At 35.5% G+C, this 27,978-nt stretch overlaps 3 protein-coding genes across 5 annotated transcripts; 1 reads left to right on the plus strand and 2 right to left on the minus strand.

Moving 5' to 3' along the window:
• Positions 1 to 595: 595 nt before the first annotated feature.
• On the minus strand, positions 596 to 1,657 carry LOC129884381 (F-box protein At1g30200-like). Its single transcript, XM_055958689.1, has one exon. The coding sequence runs from the start codon at positions 1,655 to 1,657 to the stop codon at positions 596 to 598; it is 1,062 nt and encodes a 353-aa protein (XP_055814664.1).
• A 2,865-nt stretch (positions 1,658 to 4,522) lies between these two features.
• On the plus strand, positions 4,523 to 13,390 carry LOC129887656 (phytochromobilin:ferredoxin oxidoreductase, chloroplastic). 3 transcript variants are annotated; one of them, XM_055962835.1, is made up of 8 exons: positions 4,523 to 4,923; positions 7,033 to 7,152; positions 8,859 to 8,953; positions 9,649 to 9,742; positions 9,856 to 9,987; positions 11,018 to 11,122; positions 12,693 to 12,743; positions 12,901 to 13,390. In XM_055962835.1, the coding sequence occupies exons 1-8, from the start codon at positions 4,663 to 4,665 to the stop codon at positions 12,925 to 12,927; spliced, it is 885 nt and encodes a 294-aa protein (XP_055818810.1). In that variant the 5' UTR covers positions 4,523 to 4,662; the 3' UTR covers positions 12,928 to 13,390. The 3 variants fall into 3 exon arrangements, with proteins under 3 accessions (XP_055818810.1, XP_055818809.1, XP_055818808.1); XM_055962833.1 differs by having other exon boundaries at positions 4,527 to 4,923; positions 12,828 to 13,390; XM_055962834.1 differs by lacking the exon at positions 7,033 to 7,152 and having other exon boundaries at positions 4,526 to 4,923; positions 12,828 to 13,390.
• A 4,724-nt stretch (positions 13,391 to 18,114) lies between these two features.
• On the minus strand, positions 18,115 to 27,745 carry LOC129887658 (uncharacterized protein At2g37660, chloroplastic). Its single transcript, XM_055962836.1, has 10 exons — positions 27,392 to 27,745; positions 24,696 to 24,808; positions 24,506 to 24,559; positions 24,316 to 24,400; positions 22,853 to 22,958; positions 21,926 to 22,012; positions 21,522 to 21,619; positions 21,087 to 21,196; positions 20,074 to 20,213; positions 18,115 to 18,334 (listed from the first exon to the last, which is right to left on the minus strand). The coding sequence occupies exons 1-9, from the start codon at positions 27,651 to 27,653 to the stop codon at positions 20,148 to 20,150; spliced, it is 981 nt and encodes a 326-aa protein (XP_055818811.1). The 5' UTR covers positions 27,654 to 27,745; the 3' UTR covers positions 18,115 to 18,334; positions 20,074 to 20,147.
• Between the last annotated feature and the right edge of the window lie 233 nt (positions 27,746 to 27,978).

Below are 27,978 nucleotides of genomic sequence, written 5' to 3' on the forward strand. Positions count from 1 at the left end.
ACAAAATCAACATTTGTATCGAAGAGATGCTCAATGAATTCACAATCAGCAAGGCGGAGATATATCAACATGTAATTTGAATGGCTCTTCAAATAGTTTTCACATTAGTAACTCAAGCCTATCTGTGGTGAAAGGGAAATTATGTAAAATGATTTTAAGCATGTCACACTATAAGATTTCCTTTTCTTAATGAATGCCAAAATCCTAAAAAAAAAATCACTTATTGTTGACTAGAGAGAAAATCGTAATTGACGTGAATTTTGTTGGTAACTATGTCAAAATTGACGAGCTTTGGCCCCGAGATTCAAGTCCAATTAGGTGATCACCACACTTATTGTTGGTGTGGAGACTCTATGTTGTTCGAACTTGATTCTTAAAAATGTTAATTAATTTGTTGCTCGGACTCGACTCTTAAAAATGTTAATTAATGTGTGTCAAATTCTCCCAAAATAAATAGTGTGACGTGTAAGCAATAGACAAATTGTTTCTTAATAATAATTACTCCCATGATTTCATATTCCAACTTGATCATTTTAACTCAAGGAAAAAATTTCTTTACAAATTACAACAGTATTTTACTTGCTCAAAAAAAGAATCAAAAGGAATTCATTTCAAGAGAGTAACTCCTCTCCAACTTCACCAACTCTCTAGCAACTTCATCAAACACCTTCTCCTCTTTCCCGTCTCCGGCGATACCAAACCCTTTCGCCACCAAATCTCCGCCATCATCCGCCTTGCTCCACTCCTCCACCGGCTTTATCACCACCAACGTCGCCCCCTTCATCACGCATCCTTCCTCCGGCAACTCCAGCTCCGAAGCAAACCACATTTTCACCTTCAAACCCGGCATTTTCGTCGTGAAATTTCTCCTCATCTCTTCTACTTGTTCGCCATTCATACAACACTTTCCCTGACCAATATCGTCCGTAATCACTACTTTGCTCAGTGATTTCTTCTCCTTAATCACTTCTTCTAATAAACAATGCCGCGCTGATGCTGCTATTAACGATGAAATTATCCAAACAATTCGCAATTTCAACTCCTCATTCGTCATTCGTTGCATAATTGGTACATCGTCATTTTCAATTTCTTCTCCAGCACGATTGTTATGAATTGGGGAAAGTGATATTCCACCAACAATCAAACAATTCTTCAATTGACTACCAAACTCAGCTCTCCATTTCAGCAATGAATCGGAACCACCAACATTCCTCTTACTGGGAAGTCGAATTTCGAGTTCCTTGATTTCTGTGAAACATCGGAGAATTTGAGCAGGAGAAGAAGCATAAGAACAAGTAGAGCAATTATAACTATCACTTTTTTTCTGGGTATCATAAGGAATGGGCATACAAATTGGGTTCCATTTACTGATCTGTCGAAGAGCAAACTGAAAGGGTTTGAGAAAAACTCTGTTCAGAAATCGAATAAATTGATTTCTGTTGGTATTATTGGGTGATGATTTGTGGGATTTTGGAGGTGTAATTGTGAGTGAAATGTGTTGTGTTTGGGTTGTAAGGAAGTGAAAACGCTTGCAGAGAGATGAAGAAATTGAAAGGGATTTAGCATCTTGAAGCTTATCGAAGATAGTTAGTAGAATTGAATCTGGTAAGCGATCAAATAACTCTTCATTTTCTTCCTCAATTAATATTGTTGACATCTTGCTTTCTTCTCTTCACTTGTTCTTAGTCCGCGTACGGAGTCGTCCCGAGTTTTTCAATTTAATCAAATTTCATAGTGATAGCACGATGTACACGTTTTTGGTGGGCGTGGCAGCTAGTTTTAGACTATGGGGATAAGTGGGGCTGTGGAAGACTTGAGTTGCAGTTTTGTGTTGACAGGCAGTATTCTATGTCCCAAGTGCGTGGCAAACTTATCCTTTATCCAAAAGACGGAATGACATTGAATTCTTCTACTTATTAATTTTACTAATTGAATCTTAAAAAATAAAAAGAACACAATATTTTAAAATTATTGGCCCAACTTATATAACATTAAAGTTGTTGAGTTTAGGATTGCATATCAATCGATTTAATTTGATTTTAAAATTTATCGATTTGACTTATTGATTATTGATTTGTAGATATGATATTTATAGGTAAATTTTAATCGTTAAATTTTAATACAAAAAAAACATTAAAAATCACTTAAAAATAAGGTAAAAAACCAAATAAATTATGTACCTGAGTTAAAGATTACATCTTGCTCAAAAGCAAACACTTGCACATTGTAGAATAACAGAGAATCTGAGATAACTAAAAATAAAAATATGAAATTAAATCCTAAGTCAATTTTATATACCAAATAGTAAAAATATAATTTATTAATTTACTACGGGTTATCGATTAAATTATTAAGAAAAAATCTTAAACTGTTAAGAATCAATAATTTGATAATAAAAAAATAAATTATTATTATCGAAATTACTAAATCAATAACCTATTATCGATAAATCAATAATTTTTTACGATTTCAAGTTCGATTTTAAAAAATAAGGGGTAGATGCGGGTATGCAGAATAAATTCGTACCATACTCTAAAATCTTGCTACAATTTGTGCAGAAATAGATCTTGTTCCCTGTTTATTTTTTAATTAAATTTATAATCTTGTTCCTTGTTCCATTCCCCAGAAATGAAGATAAAGAGATCTAAGATAATAAAAGAAAAAAAAAGGAAAAATAATTGAAAGAAAATAAAAGAGGAAAAGCAAATATATGGACCACAACAGGTGTGTGTTGGAGGATGAAAAAAGAAAATGAAAAAGAACACTATGATTTTTTTTATATTTTATCTTTTTATAATTAATATAATTTTTCTTTATGTTTTCTTGAGAATAATATAGATTAATGGGGTAAATAATATTTTTGGTCTCAGAAACCTTGATTTTTTCTTTTTTTTTGGTCAGTGGGGGGCAATTTTCGCTTAAATAATCTTATGCGATGTGAATTTGATAAATTTTGTATGGATTGGTCTCTATTTTAGGATAATTTTTAATTTTTATCCTAAAATATGATGATTTTTAATTTTTATTTTATCGTTTATTTAGTAAAAATTTGTGGGCTAAAGTAATCTTTATGTATGATGTAATTTCCCTTGACATAAGTTTAGAATTTTTTTATTTTTTGGCATAATTTTTATAGAAATTAAATTAAGTTGTTCGATATTTATTGTGTAATATCTAATTCGTTCGACATAAGTTTAGAAATTTTTTGCTTCATCTAACATAAGTTTTGTAGGAATTACGTTATGCCTCTTACGACAATCAAATTTTGCCTCTCCCAACATAAACTCTATAGGAACTAAATTATTCTTTCAACATAATTTGTGAGTATTGAATTAAACTTATACCTTGATCGATATAAGTTTGGTAGAATTTAAGTGACATGATTTGTGTTATATTATAATATAAAAATTTAAATTATTTTGAGTAAACATTATTTGGTATTACGTTACTATGGGTGTTTTTAGCCACTGTTTGTTACTTAAAATACTGAAGGAAAAATATTTAAAAGCATCAGATTTGAGGGCAAAAGTTAAAAACAACCCAAAATAAGAACTTTTAGGGGAATGACTATGAATTTAAATTAGCTGAACTCCAAAATCGCTACAATATAGAAAACAAAAACAAGAGAAAAATATTATTTTTTTTGTCTTAATTTATGTGAGATTCTTTTTTTTTTATTCCGTCATAAAAAGAATGTCACATTTCTTAATTTGATAGTTATTTAATAACATCATCTTCATTTTACTCTTGTTGGATCTCACTTAACACTTCATCGTAATTAAAAGCCAATTAAAAATAAATACTAAAATAACTATAATAAGGATGACTTAATAAATATAATAAAGTACTTTTTCTATTTTTTTTAGTTATCAGGTATATTAATTTATTCTAAAATAGTTGTCAATTTAAACAATCAAGATAGAAATATTTTTTTTTAACTTTGCCTTTAATACCAATAGATAAAGATTAAAGAATTATTCCCCCCATTTTCGATTTGCTTGCTAAATATTTTCTAATTTGATTTATATTTTTATTTTTCATTTTTGATAAATTAAGTAAAAATATTTTTATTTTTTTTTATTATACCCTCAATTTATTAACATTTAAATTAGTGTCTTTAAAAATATATAGTGAGTAAATATATTTGAGACTCTATCAATTAATATTAATAAGATAGTAAATTTACTATATCAATCATTGATTTCTTAATAGGTATGTCAAGTTAAAATTTGATAAGTAAATCAGAATAGAGTGAGTAATAAGGGAGATATTAGTTAAATTCCATTCTTTTGAATTGTACAAAATTTTATCATGATAATTAAATAGAAATAGAGTGAGTATTTTTTTTCACTTTTAAATTTTGACTCCCATTAAATGATGCATACGCCGTAACATATGACGTGCTTGCACAATCACCGTCCGTTTGGTCAAAGCAAAATCCACCACTTGCTCAGAGAGGTACCAGGTACTTTTATTATGCCAACACTCTTCCATGGTGCTACTGTTTATATACTAGAAATAATTTTTTATTCAATAATTTACATTATTATAGTATATCAAGAAGAGAAAAAACAGTGGAACTAAGCTCCAAATTCTTAGGTAAAAAAAAATCAAGAAGAAATGGAGCTTTAAAACACTTCAAGATAATAATTTTTTGCTTCAATGGAGTGTTTTTCCTCAACCCCATCTTCTTTTTCCTCACCAAGATGGTTTTCCAAAGCTAACCCTTCTTTTCTTGGACTGAAATTTAACAGTAAACTTAGTTTGAATAGGAAATGTAGAAGCTTTAACAAAGATGGAAGTAGGTGTTTGAGTATGAGCCATAAAGCAAATGAAAGCTCTGATTTTTCTTACAAGAAGTTGATTCATTTTGCTTTAGAAGAAACCAACACACATACCCCTTTGGCTCTTTCTCCATTGCAGGTATTTATTTTTTGGGTTTTCATTGTTTTACACAATCTTTCATTATGTTTGTACTGAGCATGTGATTTAGTTGCCCTCTCTGTGTGTCTTTCTTTTCCTTTTGTTGTGTTAAGTGTGAAACTTTTTCTGTTTCTGCAATTTCTTGAAGAAGGAACAAACTCTGTGTTAAAAAGATTAGCTTTTTTAGTTTGGGACAAAAAACTAGCCACCCTTATTACATGTATGAAATTGGTTTTGCAAATTCTTGAAGGAACAAAATTTGGGTTAAAAGATCAGCCACCCTCATTGCATGTGTGAACTTGGTTTTGCAAATGCTTGAAGAAGGAACAAAATCTGAGTTAAAAAGATTAACTTTTTTTAGGTTGGGACGAAAAAATAAGTCACCCTCATTACAGCAACATACCTAGTGTAATTCCCCAAGTGGAGTTTGGGGAGGGTAGAGTATAGCCAGACCTTACCCCTACATTGTGGAGGTAGAAGGCTGTTTTTGGAAGACCCTTGGCTCAAGTGCAACAAAGCAAAGTATTTACATAAAAGGAAATAGGTAGTGATTACTCTCCTTTGGATTGTTGTTCCATACATGGTGAAGCTCGTTGAATACTTTGGAATATGGTGAATTGAATGTACCATTCAGAGATTTTCAGGATTTTGTGGGTTTGAAGTGGAAATGGGCTGGTAATAGTGAGGAATCCACAGGATTTTACGTAACAATTTGTTGAGATTGATGAAATACTACCCCAGCTGGTTTTATACTTTCATTTGTTAATTTTCTTACTACTTGCTGTACTAAAGTTTCCACCTCTAGAAGCAAGGTTAATTGGGACGATAAATTGGGACAGCTATGGCTGTATTGTTGAAGTTGAAACAGGAATGCTTAGGGCAGAGAGGTAGATTAATCCTTATTAGATCAAAGTTGTAAAACCTTGTAGAGATTTTTTCTCATTTAGTCCAATCTAAGAGCTTGTGGCAATGTTTGGTTGGGTGAAAACAAGAGGGATTAAGATAATAAAATCAAAGATGAGGTAAACTGATAGTCTGATGTCTCGGAGCATATATATCTAAAGGAGTTGAACTTGGAAGGGAATTAAGGGGTTATGGGAGGGGGGATATCAAGTGAGCTCAAATAATGAAGGGTGTTGGCAGGTAAAATATGTAAACTTTATCTTTTAGAGAAGGGAGCGAAATAAGGTGCTATATTCACTCATTTAAGGTGATTCAGTAAGTTGCATATAAGTTAACGATGGTATAGCAAGTGCATAAAGCGTAAATGAGGCCAAAAGAAAAGAACAGTTGGAAATCGGTATATTCTGAAGCAAATAGTTAATTGTGCTTCTTGAATAGGTCTAAAATTTTATTCCCTCCTTCCCATATTACTTATCCACATTACCAACAATATTTGTCTCAAATTACTTGTCAAATTACAAAATCAAGATAGAATTAATTAAAATAGTACCATTTTGCCCTTGAAATTAATTCTTTTGGTAATTATAAATATCCAAAAAAGCTTCTCCATTGTTAATCTTGGTATTGATAGATATGGGACGGAGGGGTAAGTGGACAAATAATATGGGATGGAGGGAATATGTTGTATACTAGTGGTAGTACAACAGGATTCTGTTATTTTTTTCTCACTGTGTGACTAAAATTAAATATATCATCCTCGCTCTCTTAAGCTAATTGAGTGTTGGATCTTTTGTGAATTGCTCATTTTACTAGTCAAACTGTTATTCTCTTTGGAACATTCTTGGCGATATCTGAGGGTAAATGTGCATTTTAACTCTAAACAAGCTACATGTAATTGTTATTGTTTTCAAGTTCTCCTTGCTTCGAAATGCATGATTTTGCATGCCAAGCTTTCTGCTTATTTCTGTTTTTCGGCTTAAGGCTGTAAATATGGTAAGTTTCATGATGTCTCCAAGTCATTAAGTTGCCTTTGAAATAATTCTTCTTTTCACTTTAACCCTTTACAAGGATTTAAGTTGCGGATTTGCTGTTGTTAAGGTTTTCTACAGAGCTAACCCCCACCCCCCACACACCCAAAAAAAAAAGAGAAGGTTTTCTACGGAACTAATGCTGGCCAACTGTGATCACCTTTTTCCCTCTCTACAGGAGAAATACAGTTCTTTGTTCGCCATGGATGAAAAAACGGAGCTACAGATGCTTTCTTTTGAAGCCCCTAAAATTCGACTCCTTCGCAGTCTATCTATTGAAGGGAGCGACGGCATGCAGGTCCAATGATATTCAAGTTCATATTATAACTAGTCTCTGGTTTCAGAAGGAAAAACTTGAGTACAATTATGGCTATTTCTTAATTTTAATATATGAATATAATTTCTAGCCAATTCAAATTCAAGTTTGGGGGGATATCTCCATCCCTCAGATTGCTAGGATTCTTCAGTCTCTAGTCTGACATGTTGAGGCTCTTCTTGCCTATCTTGCCTTTGATAAAACAGATATGAGGCAGAGGGGGGCATGAGTTGGGTGTTTCTTGATTTTTCAAAACGTTGACGTAATTCAGTCGACTATCAAAAGCTATAGCAGACAGTAAATTAAATTCTTTACTCCTTTCTTGAAAAAGATTTTGTGAAATGGAGAAACAATCTTAAGAAACCTGAGTAAGACGCTGCCAAATACCTAAGTTAACTTAGATATGGACTTCTTTGTGGGAGCAGAGAACCATTTTCTACCTATTGGGATAATGGTATGTTTTCTGCCTTTAAAAATTGACTCTTCCCTTATAGTTCATTGATTGATACATCTTGTGTCGACCATTAAGATATAAGGATACACTTGAAAGAATATCAGAAGTATAGTAAAGGGATCAAATGTGGTATCAAGGGAGTACTTTGAGAGAAAAGATAGAGGTATGTAAAACTGCTAAACATCATTTCCAGTGCAATCTGGTAAAAAGAGAGAATAGTTGGGCTGTGAAATCACACGTGAACAAAAAATACCTGCTAACGAAGAGCTTCATTTATCTGTTAATATAATATGTGCCAGACATGTCATCTTTCGTGTGGCCTAGTGGTCAATGAAGTGGGTTGAGACCATGATGTCTCGGGTTCAAATCCTGCAAAGACAAAAAACACTAGGTGATTTCTTCCCATCTGTCCGATGGGCAGAGTTGACCTAGTTTTTGTTGCTGGTGGGAGGTGGTAGGGATCCCATGGAATTAGTCGAGGTGCGCAAAAGCTGGCCCAGACAGACACCATGATTGTGAAAAAAAAAGAGAATATTTTTAGACTCATGTTAAATTGAAATATGATGGATAACATCCAAGGAATCTTTTATTTATATTTACTTATTTAAGTAAAGCATTCTGTTATTTATTTATTTTCTTGAATGGAAAAGTTAGCAATATCTTTAAAACAACACCAATTGGGTGGAACCCGTAGCTATTAGTGAAGAAGAAAGTGAATTCCACGGATAAGAAGTGGCGGCGGGCTAATTCCTTCTTGCCATTTTGATTCCATGGTTAATTACCTTCGTCACTGAAGAGAATTAATACAAAAGTTGCTTAAAATATCTTTTGGTCTAGGCGGCGGGGATCTCTTTTTGGTATTTGGGAAGATTTTGTTTGCAATGCCCTCTTGTTTAAAGGGATTTTGCTGGTGTGGATTCAATGTTGTATAGGAAGGGAAAAGAAATTCTCATAGAGTCATAGATAATATCCGAGTACTCTGTTTGGTGCATTTGATTGGATATAAGTAGAAGGTTTTCTTAGGTGAAGAATTGTCCTTTAGCAGCTTCAAAATTTTGATTGGGAAACACTTTTTGTCTGATTCCCTTTCGTCTGATTCCTCCAAGTCAATGCGCGATGAGAATTGTGCAAGGAATGCTGAGTTTCATAGCTGTATATGCAGATATATTAGTTCTAATATCATAAACGAGCCTGCCAGTTTCTCCTTGAACTAAATGAAGGCCATTTCATGCAGGTATTGGATTTTGCTGCATTCCCAAAACCAGAATTTGATCTGCCTATCTTCTGTGCCAACTTTTTCACTACTGCTAAGATGAACATAATTGTACTGTAAGCTATTCTTTTACTCATTTCATACTTTTCCTGATTCCATAATGACCATTTTATCCAACAAAGAGTTCATAAACTATTCGGGAGAGTGGTTTATGCAATCAGAATCCCTTGTCTTACATCCTCCTGGGGTAAATGGAGAAGTATCAGACTATGTTTCCCTGCTTTCATCATGTGGGGACAGACACGTCTTTGTCCTGCATCTTAACAACTATTTTGCTCTATCGCTTTAATCTTACCTATATATTCGCATATACATGTTTTTACTACTACCAGCCTATAGGTTTTATGTAAGCAATAATGTGGTATCTTGACTTGATCTTTAAGACTGCTTGGTTATATGGCTTTCTTTTTTGATAAGTTAGATTATGTAGCTTTCATTTTTCGATCTTCTATGCTGATGATCAAGACTGCCAAATATTATTTTATTGCAGCAACTTGCACGTGAACTCAGATGTGTTTGCTAAACTATGACTAACTGACTTTATATCTCTGAGCAAGAATTAGGTAAAAACACATTCAGGAACACCTGAAAGCAAAGAAATGAAAGTAAAATAGTTCTCTTTTCACCTCATAGAAATATTCTTATATAAACAATGCTTAGAGATGTCCTTGGTTATCTCTGTTCGTTGTTGAATCGGAATTGTTCTTGTGTCAGAGACAACTGAGACCAAATCCTCATAAAACATATGCAGGGACCTCAACCCATTGCATGACATCATGGATCAAGAAGATTACAAGGACAAGTACTATAAAGACTTGATTCCTCTAGGCCTCAAGTATTCTGAGGTTATAATAATCTTCCAACATTTGCACAAATCTTCAGCATAACCATATTTCAAGCACTTTTCAGAACCCTCTCTAAAATGATTATATGGTGACTTAACACAGATTTCATGCAGCTTTTACCCTGGGGTGGGAAGCTCACCAGCGAGTCTCTGAGATTTTTTTCACCAATAGTCATATGGACAAGATTCTCATCTAGTCCACACAACCATTCAGTTTTGTTTTCTGCATTCAGGGATTATTACCAGGTACCAGTAAACTATTTCCCATTGTGCTCACTTTTATGTTGTTATACTTATTAGTAGACTACAAGTTGCACAGGCTTACCTTGGTGTGGATTTTTCTTTTTTGTGTGAATTTTTACTAGTAGACAGTGTGTCTAGTGGACTTTTATTAAAAATAAATTTTTTTAACAGGGATAAGTACAAATAAGGGGAGCTAGGCCTTACCTTATCAATCCTAATGAGTGTGGAGTTCTCAATATAGATATTGGTATAATCAAGTAAATATAATAGTACCCTCTCTAACTATTCAAGCTTTTAAATGAGGTACTTGCATAACTTAACGTCGTACAGGGCAGGTAGAAGTCTTGTGTTCAAGTCTCATTGCCATCCATTATCAAAAAGAATTTCCGCATGCTTGACCCTTGAAAATGAATTAGGCATGCATGTGACAGGGTGTGAGGTATAATTTAGTAAATAAAATTATATCCTACCCGCCCTTCCATTTCCCGATGAATTGAGTCAGCCATCTATTTCATAGTATATTACAAAAAAACAAGCTCTATGTGTTACAAGCAGGCACCATGGGTTCTTTACGTTTTGGTGGGATAGAGGGCTTTTGTGCATTATAGCACATGCAACATTTAGTTTAGACTTGGCTTGAAAGCCTTTATGCTATAGGTTGTGTTAGACATGCTTCTTTGACATAAAACAAAGCTCCTTTTCCATAACAACAATCGTGACTATAATGGGTGATCAGGTAAGCTCTTTGTCAACAATAGGGAGCTATTCATTGTGAAAAGACTACTAGACTGTATGGATAATAATTTAAGCTTTTTGATGATGTGGTTACACAATTTAAATAGGCTTTTGGATGGGTACTCTGATAATTGAAAGAGGAAGAGTAGAATTAATATTTGACTCTTGTATATCTTAGTAAGGCCACTATATTTTTGTAAATAGCTTCTTTTTCCCAAAAGTTCTTATGCACAAGTGTGTGAGCTTGAGAAATCCAGGTCTGTTTACCAGTATAACTGATTTATTGTTTCTGGTACAGGCATGGGTTGAGCTAATGGACAGATCAGATGAGGAGACGGATGCCTCTCAAATTGCTCGCAATTGTGAAGCTCAGCATAGATACTTGACATGGAGATCAGAAAAAGTGGGTATAGTTGTTCTTTCATGGGTTCTCTTACGTCAGTCTTAACAATAGTGGTTAGCTATTTGCTTAGAGTTCTGATATGGACTTACAGCATACTGACATCCCATTTTGAAGAGGCAATAGTTAAGAAATAATTAATTTTAATCTCTCCCTCACCTTCTCTCCGTCATCACTTTCTTTGATTCCTTAGACCCTTAATTAAAGTTCTTGCAAAAATTGGAACACCAGATACTTTTGTCTTGAGCTAACTTTCAGTCAATTTGATGCCTCAAACTCTCAACTATTTTCTCTAAGACTCTTTAACACACTCAGGAGAGTGAATATATTTGTTTTATTTGATGTTATCTGTGCTTTAATTAAACAATGTGACATCGATTTATTCTATGATACCTGATAATGTGTCCTAATCAGGTATCAGCATTTATAAGATAGCTAAAAGAAATTCATTCTTTGTGTTTGTTATTTTATCTTTAAAATTTTCTCAAAACTTCATCCAAACATATTTTAATTATTTTCCGGGAACTTTTTAGAACTTTTTCAGAAAACCGACTTGCACCAATTCCAGTACCTTAGATAGGTGGCGTCTGCTTGAAATTTTCAAAAACAGAATTTGTAATTTTCTTTTTGAGTTTTTGCGAACGCTGTTTATTTGAGTTGTTTTTAAAAAAAGAAGTTACACACAACTTTTTCGCAAAAACAACTTGCACAATCAGAGTTGGCAAACTTAGTTTTTATCAAATTTAACCAGCAATGCCTCCTTACACATTCCAATCATGCTAATAGGGCATTTGGCCATCCCTTTACTCCAAATACTGAAATAATTATCTGCAATTTTGGCTTAAGAAGTTTTTGGATTCTACTGAAATATTATTTCAACTTCTAATGAAATATTGAAATAGTTGTTTGAAGGTATATTTCAAGTGAGTTTATGCAATCTTCAACTTCCACACACAAGTCTTCAGCTTTTACAAATTTTTCTTCCCAGTTCATGTTCAACCATTATTCAACTTGTAGAATTTGTTTTCATGTTCAATCATTATTCAACTTCTAGATTTGTTTTTCAACTTCAAATTCTTATACCCTTTTCTTCAACTTCAACTTGAATATCGTCCCAACAAGCAAACACTACTTGATCATTGATCCATATAACTTCTCAAATTATAATTTTTGGGTCTCTGTGTGCAGGACTAGTTCACCGATGCCATATAAAATATCCTACAGAAATATAATGCATGTTATGTACCAGATTACGTTCATGCATGTGTCCTTATCCATAGCATTTAGTTAAAATCTAGGTAGAAACCTTGAGAACAGTGATCCAAGAAAGAATCTAAATCTTCTTAGAACTTTTCTCATTTGTGTGCTGCAGTTTCTGTCCCTTTTCCCCTATGTTGGTTCGGACTCTCCAATAATGATGCCACACCCGTGTCGAATTCTGCGAAAAAGCACTACTTTTGGAGTATCCGGCATGCACCCGTTGACATTTTTGAAGAGTCCGAGCAACATAGCTTTCCCCCACTTTGCTATTGTTCTTCTTGATCTCTCTGATGATTCAAAATGACCTTACTAGGATCCAGGACATGGAGTTTTGAAAAGACTGACAGGGGAAGATCTTGCCAAGGTATCATTCTTTCATCCAAACCTCTACTATGTCTTGTTATTGGAAGCATTAAACATTCATTTCCCCTTTTTTGTAATCACTCAGGATGTGATTAAGAAATTCCTATTCAATGGTGTTAATGAACTTGGGAACAAAACATTTCTTGATTACTTTCCAGAGTACAGATGTGAAGATGATAAAGTAAATGAAAAGCGCAGCATGATTGGAAAATCATTCGAAAATCGACCATGGAATGCAAGAGGAGAATTCATAGGTGATAGAGTTGAGATATTCTGATGTAATTACAACTTCTATTTTTCTTTACATCATCACTTGTCAATTAGCCGATCCCAGCTTGTTTGAGATTGAGTAATAGTAGCAGCCGTTGTTGTTGTAGTTGTAGTAGTAGTAGTCTCTGTCGATGTCAATCTTGACAGTTGGATGCAGGAGAATTCATGTGTGATAAGGTTGGATCAACAATAACATACCCGGTTTAATTCCACAAGTAGGATTTGGAGAGTATTGTGAATTCAGACCTTATCCCTACCTTGTGAAGGTAGCGATGTTGTTTCCGATACCCAGTGTAATATGTTGTACTTTCACAAGTTCTCTTTATTCTTCTACTACATCATCAATGATGAGGGTATATTCTCAACAGTTTAAAAACATACCAAATTTTTATGAGTAACATTTACCCTAATAGGTTTGGATATCGTAATTGCTATGAAATACACACAGTTCATTATTATGTGGATCTTTGATAAGTAATATTTTTCACGAGTGATTCAACAAGAATTTTTAAAATTAGTCAAATATATTTAAAAGCGATTTCTCCTCGGTGCTTCCGTCGGAGCTCTTCGACGCCGTAGCGGCGGTGTATACTCTTCTTCTCTGTTGTGTAGTTACGGTTGCTATTGGAGTGAAGAACAAATTTGCTTTTTTAACCTCTGATTCTGTGTAGAAGTTGCATTTAAATTTTCTTGTTTCAGATCTGTTAAAGTTAGGTTTTTGGGTCTCCTTTTTCCGGCAAATTCATATTGCTGAGAAATCGACTACTCTTCACCATTACAGCTGAAAAAAATAAATAAATAAAATTTTGTAGTTTGAAAACCTTGTAGATCCGTTAGCTTTCTCTTCTCTGATTGCTTAGATCTTGTCTTTGAACTTTTTCTTTCATTATTTTGTTTTGTTTTGTTTTTATTTTTGTTTAATAACATTTGGAGATCGTGAGTTCCTTCGACTATGTCTATGGTTTGAGGTTGGAGTTTCTACTGTCTCTCTCAATTCCGGAGAAATTCAAGCGTCGAATTTCAGGCAAATCGGCGGTAGGGGGGCAACTCATTTACACAGGCATCTCACAATTTTGGGCAACTTTGAGATCCACCAAATTAATACCAAGCACCAACCGACGTGTACAGTAACTACGAAGTGAACAGTGCTTTCCGGCGGCAACCAGGTTCATTTCAACTGGAGTTGGTACCTCCGATTTCCATATCTTTTCCTATCTAATCCTTGCTCATACAATTGTAGTTACATTTTGTTGACTCTAAATCATTGAATAATTTATTAGTTCATACGCATTTTCGTGGCTTTGGATAGTAATGGTAGACTAGGGTCATGTTCTTGCTCAAGGACGGGGACGGGGACTAGGGTTAGGAGGGGTAAGTGGGTTAAAGGAGCGTCTAGACTGAGAGTAGGTTCTTGAAACATTGGGACATTGACGGAAAAATTCATAGAGCTAGTTAAAATTCTAAAGAAGAGGAAGATTAATATAACTTGTGTACAAGAGACCAAATGAGCATGTTCTAATGCTAAGGAGGTAGATGGATATAAGCTGCGGTTCTCTGGTAGATCGAAGTATAGGAATAGGGTAGGCATTTTAGTAGACAGTAATTTAAAGGATCAGGTGGTGGAGGTTAGGAGAGTCACCGATAGGTTGGTGTCGATTAAGGTGGTCGTTGAAGGGATCACGTTGAACATTATTAGTGCTTATGCATCGCAAGCGGGCTTAAACGAGAAGGATAAAAGGCGCTTTTGGGGGGATTTGGACGAGTTAGTAGGAGGTATCCGCCTACTGAGAAGCTTTTTATGGGAGGGGATTTCAATGGGCACATCGGGTCTAGTTCGGGAGGATATGATGATGTGCATGGAGGCTTTGGCTTCGGGGATAAAAATGGAGGAGGAGTCTCACTTTTGGATTTCGCAAGAGCTTTTGGGTTGGTGATAGCCAATTCACGTTTCCCAAAGAAAGAGGACCACCTAGTAACCTTCCGAAGTGCGGTGGCTAAGACTCAGACAGATTTTTTTACTCCTTAGGAAGGATGATAAAGGTTTGTGTAAAGAGTATAACGTCATCCCGATCGACAACCTTACAACCTGACATAAACTCTTGGTGATGGATTTAGGGATCAAGATGACGAGGAAGAAAAGGGTCGGGGATGACCGACCTAGGATCAGATGGGAGAGTTTGACCACGGCTAGTGCCCTAGAGATGGGAGAGAAATTGAAGGATATGGGGGCCTGGGATAGTAATGGGGATGCGAACACTATGTGGGATAAAACGGCTAGCTGTATTAGGGTTGTAGCAAAGAAAGTGTTGGAAGTCTCGACAGGTAGCCGTGGCCAGCATCGAGGGGACTGGTGGTGGAATGGAGAAGTGCAAGGGAAGGTGGAAGCAAAGAAAATAGCGTACGTGAAGCTGATAGAAAGCAAGGATGACGTGGAGAAGTGGACGAATAGGGAACTTTATAAGATAGCGAGGAAGGAGGCAAAGTCGGCGGTTTCGACGGCAAAAACGACAGCTTTTGAACGCCTTTATGCTGAACTAGAAGAGAAAAGCGGGGATAAGAAATTGTTCAAGCTAGCCAGAGTGCGGGAGCGAAGGGCACGTGATGTGGATCAAGTGAAGTGCATTAAGGACGAGCATGAAAAAGTATTGATAGAGGAGACCCTCATTAAACAGAGATGACAGTCGTACTTCCATAAACTCTTGAACGAAGAAGGGGACAGAGAGATTGTGTTGGGAGATTTGGTACATACAGGAAGACTTCACAATTTTGGGCGTTGCAGGAGTATTTCGGTCAAAGAGGTTAAAGGTGCTATGCGTAGGATGTGCTGGAGAAGAGCGATCGGACCTGACGAGATTCCTGGGGAATTTTGGAATAGCGCGAGCTCGGTAGGTTTGAAGTAGCTGACTAGGTTATTTAATGTCATCTTTAGGACAACAACGATGCCCGAAGAATGGAAGTCGAACATAATGATCCCTCTATACAAAAACAAGGGGGATATCCAGAGCTGCAACAACTATAGAGATATCAAGCTTCTAAGCCATACTATGAAAGTGTGAGAAAGAGTGGTGGAGATGAGTGTTAGGAGAGACGTGTCTATTTCAGAGAACCAGTTCGGATTTATGCCGGGACGCTCAACTACAGAAGCCATTCATCTTATGAGAAGACCGATGGAGCAGTATAGGGAGAGGAAAATGAATTTGCATATGGTATTCATCGATCTAGAAAAGACTTACGATAAAGTTCCACGAGAGATACTATGAGGATGTTTGGAGGCTAAAGGTATACCTGTGGTGTATATTAGGGTGATCAAGGATATGTATGAGGGTGCCAAAACCAGGATAAGGACAGTAGGAGGGGATTCAGAGCATTTCCCAGTTGGGATGAGATTGCATCAAGGATCATCCCTTAGTCCATTTTTATTTGCCTTCGTGATGGATGGATTGACGCGACAAATTCAAGATGATGTGCCATGGTGTATGCTTTTTGCGGACGACATAGTCCTGATCGATGAGACTCGTAGCGGAGTTAACGCTAAGCTGGAGGATTGGAGACATACCTTGGAATCTAAAGGGTTTAAGCTGAGTAGGACCAAGACAGAGTACCTAGAGTGCAAGTTCAGTGAGACACCTCAGGAGGTTGGAGCGGAAGTTAGGCTTGTTGACCAAACCATCCAAAATAAAAATAGTTTCAAGTATCTTGGGTCTATCATGCAAGGCAGCGGAGAGATTGACGATGATGTCACACATCGTATTAGGGCAGGGTGGATGAAATGAAGGCTCGTTTTCGGTGTGCTATGACAAGAAGGTGCCACCACAACTTAAGGGCAAGTTCTACAAAGTGATGGTTAGACCGGCTATGTTATATAGGGCGGAGTGTTGGCCAATTAAGGTCTCTCACATTCAAAAGATGAAAGTAGCTGAGATGAAAATGTTGAGATGGATGTGTGGGCATACCAGGAGTGACATGATTAGAAATGAGGCTATTCGGGACAAGGTAGGAGTGGCCTCGGTGGAAGACAAGATGCGGGAGATGTGACTGAGATAGTTTGGGCATGTGAAGAGGAGAGACACAGATGCCCCAGTGAGGAGGAGTGAGAGGTTGGCCATGGATGGTTTCAGAAGAGGTAGGGGTAGGCCGAAGAAATATTGGAGAGAGGTGATTAGACAGGACATGACGCAGTTACAGCTTACCAAGGACATGACCTTAGATAGGAGGGTGTGGAGGACTCACATTAGGGTAGAAAGCTAGTATATAATCTCGTTATTCTTACCTAGTAGTAGGCGCATTAGCGCACTATAATTTCTTTTGTGGAGGACTCATATTAGGATAAAAGGCTAGATGACTTATCTTTATACCATAGTAGTTGTAGTTCTGCTTATTATTTATTGCCATTTGATTTCTGCATTGTATTGCTGTTTATAGGTGTGGGGCCGTTGCACTTTGAGTATCTGATTTATTTATAGTGGTTAATGCCTCTTTCCTTCCATACTATTTCTACCATGACTTTCTTACTTTTGTTATTCCTTGTTTTCGATATGCTTGTCCCTATCTGACCTTTTATGTTATTTTCCTCTCTTGAGCCGAGGGTCTTTCGAAAACAGTCGCCCTACCTTTCAAGGTGGGGGTTAGGTCTGCGTACACTCTACCCTCCCCATACCCCACGTGATGGAATTATACTGGGTTTGTTGTTGTTGTGGATCTCTCTTATCAAGATGGATCTCTCTTCGAACGACAATAAGCTTGGAAATGCATATGTCCACGTCTTCTGACAAGCTGGAAAAAAAAACATGTCATCAGAATGAGACATTTGATGTAAAAAACACATGCACTAAGCTTCTACTATGCACGGGGTCGGGGGAATGATCGGATCACAAGGATCTTTTGTACACAACTTTACCTTATATTTATGAAAGAGGTTATTTTCACAGTTCGATCTCGTGACCTCCAGGTCACATGGAGGCAAGTTTACGAGTTACACCAAGGCTATTCTATTGTACGTAGTTTTACTCTATATTTCTATAAGAGATTGTTTCCACAGTTCAAACCGTGACCTCTAGGTCACATGGAACAACTTCAATTCTTTTTGTAGATACAAAAAGAGGTAAAAGTGCAGACACTTCAATTCTTTTTGTGGATATATACAACATTATTGTTTTTGCAGAGATACAACACATTCATCTGAGAGCTCTTATAAACTTCACAAAAAATTTATACAAGGAATCTAACTTGCAAAATACATACATTGTCGTATGCTTTTTACATGATCAAACCAGATAGCAGCAACAAGGATCATCGATCTTTAGTCTGTAGGCTCGTTCTTACCTGTTGAAAAGAGATCACCATTGAATTCAGGCAGTGGTTTTGGCATCAGAAAACTCGACGTTTGTATAAAGATCCAAATTTCACATTACAGAAAATACACAAAAAGCTGCAATATATCCATTGGCATGGTAAAAATGTGTCCACGAAGATAATAACAACAATGTAGCCTCAATCCCAGATAAGTTGGGGGTAGGATATATGAATCTTCACTGTCTATATTGTTCTCATTCAAGTCAATCACAGTGCAATATCATAAATAATTAGTTTCTCCCATTTTGAAATTGTAATGAGACAAGACTAAAGACTAATAAACGTGAAACCTAATTCCAACTAATTGATATCTTTTTCTTCAATTATACCCTCTTTTCAGCTACATATGCATGGTTTTAAGAGAACATAAGTTTTCTGAGACAACTTCACTATGATTTTAGATCTACCTCGTCCCTTTTTAACATCTTTCACTCAACATGTTTTCACATCTATGAGTCGGTGTATGCCTATAAAGGTAAGCTTATCACAAATTGAAAAGGAACAATTGGAATACAAAAATAAATAAAGGTATAATACATAAACATGCCCTTTAACTTGGCCTCAGTTGGCATCTGTGCCCTCCAACTTTGGATGCGCACAAGGAGACACTTGTATAAAGTTGAACAAGTAGACCTTGACTTGTGATCAATCATTAGATACCGATGGAAAATAAATAGGCACTCAAAACAAATACATGTTCGAGAATAATTAAACAACTCCTTATCAATCTCGACTCACTTTTCATTGCACACAACTTCCCCTATGTATACATCAGTTCCTTTCTTATAGAAATTAGAAAGACTTAAAAAAGTTGAACACGTCCTATGTGGCATAATACACGCAGGACGTGTGTGTCTACTTATTCAATTATATACAAGTTTAAGTGCCAACTTGTGCACACCCAAAATTAGAGGGTATAGATGCCAATTGAGGCCAAGTTAAAGGGCATTTTTATGTAGGGATCCTATTTATGTATTATGCCATAAGTAAATACAGACGAAACTTGACTAAAGGAATATTTTAAGTAGGAGGAATGAATCTGAAACGAGGGAAGTGAAGAAAGACTCTGTTTAGGTCTCAAATGATCACATATTTGAAGATGCAAGTATATGAAAATAGAACTTCAGGTGATTAAACACACCCATGAAGCTTTTCACATTTATATTTATGCAGCTAAGATGCAGTATGGTATGAAACTCCTCATTCTTTTCACCACGAAGTATTCTAGCTGGAGAAATTGCAGCTCGCTAAGGGTTCATTAGTTTCAACCTACTCGATAGAGGGAAGAAGCATTAAGATAGTTCAACTATGTTCTCTCTCAAAAACTTCTCATATCTATAATGTGTACAGGCAAAAATTTAACATAGCAAAAGGAAAGAGGTAGCTGCGATATGTCCCTTTATTCTTGATAAACTCTAATTTCAGTCTCTACAATTTGTCAAAATTACACTTTTGATTCATGCACTAACGCTGTTGTAACTATTTAAGGTCACAAAAACTGATAGAACTTGACATCCATTAGAAATTGTTTAAAAATGCTTTCAGATGCTAACAATGAGAGTCATCAGTGAATGCAATATGTGAATTCGGAAGGACGAAGAAATATACGAGCTTTCTCTACATCACTCACAACATATGAGAGACTATCTATATTGACAAAAATAACTAATCAAACAAATCATTGCATATAGAATCGTTTTGTGACTTACAGTCCAGTGTATGTGTATAGATAAATAGAGAGCTTCCTCTGATAATTTGTATGAGAAATATAGTTGAACTGCAGTTAATTGTTGTGAGAAGCTCTAAATAGCTCCTGCCACTTCAGTGTATCTGGTCCTGGTCCATCACCCTGCATTATTTCATGGTTCAGCGTAAAGAAGTAATGATCTGAAAATTTGCTGTCTACATAACATCTGAATGAGTGTCGATCTAAGTTGCTCGGACTTAGGTGCGGGTCTAGAGGTTGGATCCTTTGTGATCTAAATTTTAAGATTCTGTATCCATGCACGGATACGGGTGTGGAGATTTGGCTAAAAAATATTCAAATATCTAAAAAAAAAGTGTTACATGTTACACGTCGAAATTATGAGAGATTATGTGAAAACTTACAAGGTAGTCCGAGGAGGAAATATTGATCAAGAGAAGAATGCCAGAAAGAGATATAAGGAAAAGAACTGACCTAGAAATTTCTATGACTCCATCCATCTCAATTTAGTGGCACCGTTTGACCGGGCATGGAGTTTAGTTTACTAAATTGCCCTTATTCACTTTAGTGTTTACTTTTCTTTACAATAAAGTTTGCCACATAAATTGAGACAAAGAAAGTACAAGGTATTCAATTTTCTCCAATTTCACCTCAACTTTTGTTTTGATTACAGAAATCATTATATTTGTCCCTAATTTCTCTGTCGATTCTTATCAAAGTATCCAAAATCAGTTGACCATATCCAGTACAGATCCCACACCCACGTCGTGCCCACACGGGTACAACATCAAACGTGAAGAGTCCGAGCAACTTAGGTGACGATTACATTCAAGCACAATCCAACTCTCAAAGAGATTACAGCCCACTTTATATATATATGTTCCTCGTTATTACTTTCATTTTCAGATTAATTCCATCTTATTCTTTAACAATTCAAAGCAACTTTGCAGATGATAGCATATATTAGCCAAAGAAGGTTGTAACTGAGAACTATATGTAATAGCTCAAGATAATTACCAGAATAGAGTTTATTTCATAAGTTTGTCCTTCTGTTAAGTCTATGTCCAATGCCTGTATGCAAGCTTCTGAAATTACAAGCCTACTAACTTCTCCAACAAGTTTATCCCCTAGAAGTATGCAAAACCAAATAAATATAGTTAAAAAAACAAAATAAAAAATGTCTCGCGGAGGAGGAAAAAAGTCAAGATTGCTTTCACACAATTACATAAAACTATCCTTACATAGAATGAATCTTTAAGGTTCCACATGCTTAGAAGATCCTATAGGTGTAATAAGAAGATTGACTATAGAAAGCTCTAGTTACATGAAAAATGATAACAAAGAGAGTCTATAGGGAACTTGTTTAAATATGGAATTCTAATGAGACACTTAAAAAAATGATTCCCTCAGCTCATTACACATTACTTACATGAAAACTAAAAGATTAGATACCTTGACCTATCAAAACTGCACGTCGTTCGCCAGCTGTAGCTTGTAACAGTGTGTTCAAATCATATGATGTGTATGGTCCATCTGTTAATCTACCAGCTCTGTCATCTCAAACTGATGAATAAACCAAAGAAGTATCTTTTCGAAATTCAAGTAACACAAAAGAAATATGAGATATTTAACGTGTGGATTTAACTTACATACACTGACAATGTAAAACCATCAGTGTAATTTCAGCTGCCGTAGCAGGTTGCTTACTCTATTTCCAGGTAACAAGTTCTACTTACTATAGACAACTACTTGTAGTTATCTTTCTTGATAGAGTAAAAATTCTTTTACTCTGTCGGTGTATAGAAGTTAAACTATTAACATATAGCCAGTAGAACACACCAAAATAGTTCGACTACCTGATTATGGTGAACGGAAGACCAGAATTGCGAACAAAATCCTCCCCCATCTTCTTATACTTGAGAACACCAAAAAGGTTCATGATGCTATAAAACAAAAGTTGGAAACAACATTGTGAGAGAGGAATTCTTAAGGATGGAGATAATTATGGATATTTGGTCTCATTTTGCTTCTCGAGGAGCAAACGTAGTTACTTTAGACACCTATATTAGAGAAATGATTAAATGTATGAAAGTTGTATACGTTTCTGATAGGTGTATGTCTAGCTCGACATCCATAAGTTCTCCCGTACTTCATCATTCCTTCTCATGATGAAAACTCAGTTCATCACAAGAATTCATCACCTTCTCATTCTCTTTGTGATGCCCAACATAAGCCAAGATATCTAAGTCCTAGAAACTAGTGAACAATTATGTTGAAGACTTACTAGTGTATAGAGTTTATCTGGTTGAGAAAGCCATTATCTGTTAGGGTGCAACATCAAATAGATGGTAAAGATTGATATACTAATATAAAATTTTGACGTATCAAACAATTCAGGGCGCTAAACTGAAGAAATGCTATATATAATGAAATGAAGGGAACACAAAAGTCAACATTGATGGAACATGTTGCAAAAAAAGAGATGAATCAAATAGAGATATAGAAGTAGTCTTAGAAGCATTAGCCAACCTCAACAGCAAATGATAAAGAGAAGTTCCGTTTTTTTCTTTTTTTAGATGAAGAAAGCAATCACAACAGATCCAAGGTGGATTGGACCGAAATCTGGAACTCAGACTTTATTCAGCAAAAAATCATAAAAAAATTTGAGAAGACTACAACAACATTCAGAAATCACCAAATATGATACAAGTCATACATATTTATAAATCTTGATATCCATCATTTAATCATTTGAGGAACTCTAAATATAAGAGGCATTTTACCTCCAAGGCAACTCATTGAACTTTGTGACGCCAATAGATGAAACAAGAACAATTCTTTTTAGTGACTTTGGCAATGCTGACACAAGGTTTCTCACACCATCCCAATCTACACAAACAAATGCATATATGTCATTGAGAAGGACTATCAAATATAAAAGAGACACAACAAGGACAAAGAGAGCAATGTAAAACATGTTACTGAACCTATTAAAGAAAAACACAGTACAGTCCTTATCTGAGGGAACTCATACGTAGGGCTGTTCACGGTTTTGGTTAAAACCAAAACCAAACCGAAAATTTAACCAAACCGAATAAAAAAACCGACATTCAGTTTGGTTTGGTTTGGTTTGGTTTTAAATTTGAATAACCGATAATATTTGGTTTGGTTATGGTTATAGTAAAAAATAACCGAATAAATAACCGAACCAAACCGATAATTATATACATAAAAATTATAATTATTTATATGTATAATATTAGTTTTTCATAAATAATTAAAAATATTTTATACCTTTTAATTATTAATTTAATTTTAATATACTTATTATGTCCAACAATCCAAGCCCAATCCAAGCCCAACTCTCTCAACTCTCAACTCTGAAGCCCAACTATGTGAATAGCCCTAGAAAGTAAAAATCCTACTCTTTCTTTTCCTTTTACATTTTCACTTCCAACTATGTGAATAGCCCTAGAAAGTAAAAACCCTACTGTTTTGAGCATTGATTAGTTTGGAGCTTAAGCTAAGGAAGATGTACTTTTGATTATATTATGATCTATGGATTCTCTAATATCTAGTTAGTTTAGTTTAAATATGTAATTTTTTTATTTATGGACAAAGTTGTTTGTATTTTGGAACCCCTATTTGACTTGCTCTTGTAAATATAAACTACGTTGCAAGTTTGGTGGACCTAATTTGTCATCAACATGTCTTTCCGACAATAAACCGAAAAACCGAACCAAACCGAACCAAACCGACAATAACCAAACCGTGGTTATTATTTTACTTGGTTTGGTTATGATTTTAGACATTTAAAAACCGACTAAGTTGGTTTGGTTATGATTTTAATCAATAACCGACCCAAACCGAACCATGAACACCCCTACTCATACGTATATTGTGAAGTTGATTATACACTAATCCGACCACTAACGTATGTATTATAATCCATGTAATAATTATAGATTACCAAACAACAATTAGTGATGAACATGACTTTCCTGTCACTTCCAAGCACATACATCAAATATATAAAGTAAATGGCGCAAACCAAAAGCTTTCAGTGGCTTGGTAAGCAAATAATTAGATTAGATTTCTATCTTTGGGTTCCTTCTTTTTTCTATATTCATACTCATTCTATTCCTAGCAGTTCTTAGTTTTATATATATATTTCTTAATGAAACGTTGAGACATGATGATATAAACCACCACATAAAAATAGACATCCCACTAGAAAGATTCTAACCTACTCTTTCTGGAGTGTTATCTCCATCCCACCGCCTAGTCGGAAAAGCAGTGGTCCCGGTGCAGCAAATAACATGAGTTACTTCCTGAAAGATCAGTTGCGCACAGCCCAGAAGCAATTTGAGAAAGTTATTAAGTCATTTAAACTTTCCAGGAAAGTCCTAGAAAGGTTCTAGATGTGATGAACAAACCTCAAATACAGATGGATCTATGTCCGTAGGACTCCGCGTGTCACCTTTCCATACCTATCAAGTTTCGGAACAGTATGAAGTTTGAGAAATCCTCTTTAGACAAAGCATATACCTTCCATAGCTAATTGGGCCCGGGGTGAGGGGGTGGAGGTGAATAAGTTTGGCACAGCCACATAAGAATGAGACAGACCTGCAGCTTTTCCTCATCCTGCTCGCCAAATAGAGTAGTTGCTTTCTCAGGGTCTCGAAGAATGAGACGCAGTTTTACATTCCGATTTAGTAATGATGCTACAACTATCTGTCCTGCATCATTCACATAATACAAAAAGTTAAGTGCATTTTAACCATGACAAACTTATCTCAATGCAATCATATCCAGCCTAAATTGTTTGACACATTCTGACTAAACTGGTCACACAAAACACTTTATCTTGGATTATGCTCATCAATTCCTCATTATTTAGTAAGATGCTACTATCTAACAACATCGCTATGGCAATCTATTCAGATATAACAATTTAACTAACACATTTTAATATATGGTAAATTACACCCTCCCCCAAGGTCAGAGGGGTGAATAGTAGCCTTCCCACTTTTTCTCTTTGGCGACTCGAACCTTTAACCTCATGGATGGAGGTGATTGTCTACTTCCACTCAGCTATCCTTCACCAATCCATATTTTTCATCTCACATGAGTCAGTGAAACCTACAACTTTGATATTTATGCAAGAATAGTATACTGTAATAAATGCCTTCCCTCATCGGAGAAGCAAAGTACTAATTCAATTCCAAGTAGAAAGTACATTGAGCAACTGCACCGCGACCTCCTGTTATCTGGTATGTAAAACGGAATTATTGTTTAAAATTATTTCATCTTGAAAGTAAAGCTTTCAAGAAATTCAGGAACCGAGATGGTGAAGATATGACCTTAAAATTCCCTCTTTGTTTCCCTCCCATTCTGTACTACCAAAAGATCTTCTGAAAATTTATACTGATACTCGGTGATCAGCAAAAGGAATTTGGTCAAGGATTCAAGAAAATACATAATAAAGAGCGTTGATATTTCTGAGAAAGAGGAAGAGAAACGAAAAATAACAAGAAAAGGATATAACATTTCCATTTTAGTTTTTAAAAAGAGTACATTATCTGGGAATGATTAGTGGTATATGAAGTAGATATCATGTCTAAGATTAACACTTCTGCAGCGCACACTGAGCATATTCCACGGTATGAATAAAACAGATTTCAGGATACTGTGCAAGAAATGAATTTGTAACTCTACAAATTTGTTCCAATGGGATATTAGATATGAAGGCGTGAAATCTAAAACGAAGTACCAAATAAACTGAAATGAAATAAATAGTATAATCAAAATCTCAAATGTACAGAATCCAACACCAAATTTTGCAAGGGAATGTATCAACAAAATGTATATGATGAATGGAGTATAGATTCTGTTAGCTCACTACAGCTTTGATCAAGACTGCAAAGAGATGATTTTGTATCGTCCACGATTCCCTCTCTCTCTCTCTCTCTCCCACGCCCTCTCTCTTTTATATATTGTCCACAGAGACTTAGAGCTAGGTTTTTGACTAATGAAAACACTTTTGCTTATTAATAAAACAAATTCTTCAAAGAGAAGACACTCCATTTTCACACACACATAAATACGGCAGATTTACACGTGTGTATGTTAATTAAGAAATTTATCAGAGCTCAACTTGCTATGTGTGTATTTAGAACAAAAAAGTTTCCAATTTAAGCTACTATCGTCTTTTGATCATTTCTCCAATTTGTGTTGAATCATTGCTTCTACATAGACGGGTCAAGGGTCATATAGAGAGATAATAAATGCCCTTTCCAGATGTTGTTAAGTACAACCTTTTTTAGGTTCGAGTAATCATTCAGCCTACACATGATGAAGAGTCCCACATCAGTAGGGAATTTAAAGATGAGTGTCCTTATATGGTCTTGGAAATCCTCACCTCATGACCTAACTTTTGGGGTTGAGTCAGGTCTGAGATCCATTTCTTTATCCATGATCAAATAAAAGTCTACCAACAACAAAAGTACCAGGTCACTTTGCCACGAAGGCTTAAGATGATAGGGAAAAAATTCACGTAGTGTTGCCTCTGCTAGGATTTAAACCTTGGTTTTCTAAGGTTGTTACTCCAACTCTTTTACTGAGAAGGCTTGTTCGAAACCAAACCCCGGAAAATGACTAGAGAATGTCCATATGTTCGTTGCAACCCACATTTTTAGCAGACGTTATAAGACAAAACAGTTTTTATTGATCAAGGGCCGGCTGGTCCCGGTCATTAACAAGGATCCTAGTACTCTCTAGGTGCAAAGAAACTACAAGAAACAAAGATCTTAACCCATTGATCATAGTCTAAAATGATAATAGTTTCGCCTTAAGTCATGAACAATTCATAGACATAATGGTCAAAAACAAGTGAGATTCATACCTAAACTATCATGTGTTAGATGTTTCCTACTTCAACTATCACCAACTATTTATAAAAACACATCTTGAAGCTGACTAGACTAAGTCTTTGAATACAATCACCAAAAGGCGCGTGACAACTTAATTTGCCCATAAAATTTTGTCCACACGGCAGCTGATAGTTCAGGTAGAAAATGCAAATACCATATAGTTCAGGTAGGAGAGTCACAAAAAAGTGAGAATTCAAGTATGTTTTTGACCATTATCTCTAATTCATAACACATACATTTCCATGTCAATAATCGAAAATTGTTCAATTTAGTGCCAATTACAAATACTACTAGTATTACGGAAGCAAGTTTCATTTCAATTGCAACACAACATTCATAAATAAGCTTTTTTTTTTAATTAAAAGTAAAAGAGAATGACAGGAACAATACCAACGCCACCGGATCCACCAACGACAAGAACAACTTTGGAGGAAGATGCAGGAGACGATGATGGAGGAGGAGCAGTTTGGGATTCTTCAGTCACAGCAGCTGAAACTGATATAGATTTGTGAGAATTTGGTTTGAGCTTCGATGAGCAAAATCTAGAAGAAGACGGAAACTGCTGTACGAGAGGATATTGACGAAAAAGTTGAGTTTTTTGAGAGGAAATTGGAAGGTTCCAGAAAGGGGAAACAGAGATTTTGGAAGCCATTGTTGATGAAGAAGAAAGAAAGAGCGGGGGACTTGGAAGGGGATTGAAGAGTACTTGTGGTGGTAGTTGTGTTTTGAAATTGTGGGTTTACCATAATACCCTTCAAATTGGAAATATCCTATTGGCATATAATGCTTTTAATTACTTAGTTATGTGCTTTCATTTTAATTTTCGAATATATTTTTCGTACCATATTTACTTCTCAGATACATGTACCTGACACACACACATGTATCTCGAATATATGCATGTTAAATTAGGTGTAACTTGTTCCAGATACATTGTATCCGATCCAAGCATGATTCACATGTATTTGGGATACACA

Source organism: Solanum dulcamara, chromosome 4 (assembly GCF_947179165.1).
Source record: "Solanum dulcamara chromosome 4, daSolDulc1.2, whole genome shotgun sequence".
Classification (NCBI taxonomy): domain Eukaryota; kingdom Viridiplantae; phylum Streptophyta; class Magnoliopsida; order Solanales; family Solanaceae; genus Solanum; species Solanum dulcamara.

Bases quoted from the DNA above. Each gene is read 5' to 3' on its own strand.
- LOC129884381 (XM_055958689.1), bottom strand. From the start codon at position 1,657: ATGTCAACAATATTAATTGAGGAAGAAAATGAAGAGTTATTTGATCGC.
- LOC129887656 (XM_055962833.1), top strand. From the start codon at position 4,663: ATGGAGTGTTTTTCCTCAACCCCATCTTCTTTTTCCTCACCAAGATGG. The intron at 8,954-9,648 runs GTAAGCTATTCT...AAACATATGCAG, and splicing joins AAGATGAACATAATTGTACT to GGACCTCAACCCATTGCATG. The intron at 11,123-12,692 runs GTGGGTATAGTT...TGACCTTACTAG, and splicing joins TGACATGGAGATCAGAAAAA to GATCCAGGACATGGAGTTTT.
- LOC129887658 (XM_055962836.1), bottom strand. From the start codon at position 27,653: ATGGCTTCCAAAATCTCTGTTTCCCCTTTCTGGAACCTTCCAATTTCC. The intron at 24,560-24,695 runs GTCTGTCTCATT...GAAACTTGATAG, and splicing joins AGGATGAGGAAAAGCTGCAG to GTATGGAAAGGTGACACGCG. The intron at 24,401-24,505 runs GTTTGTTCATCA...CTGATCTTTCAG, and splicing joins TAGATCCATCTGTATTTGAG to GAAGTAACTCATGTTATTTG.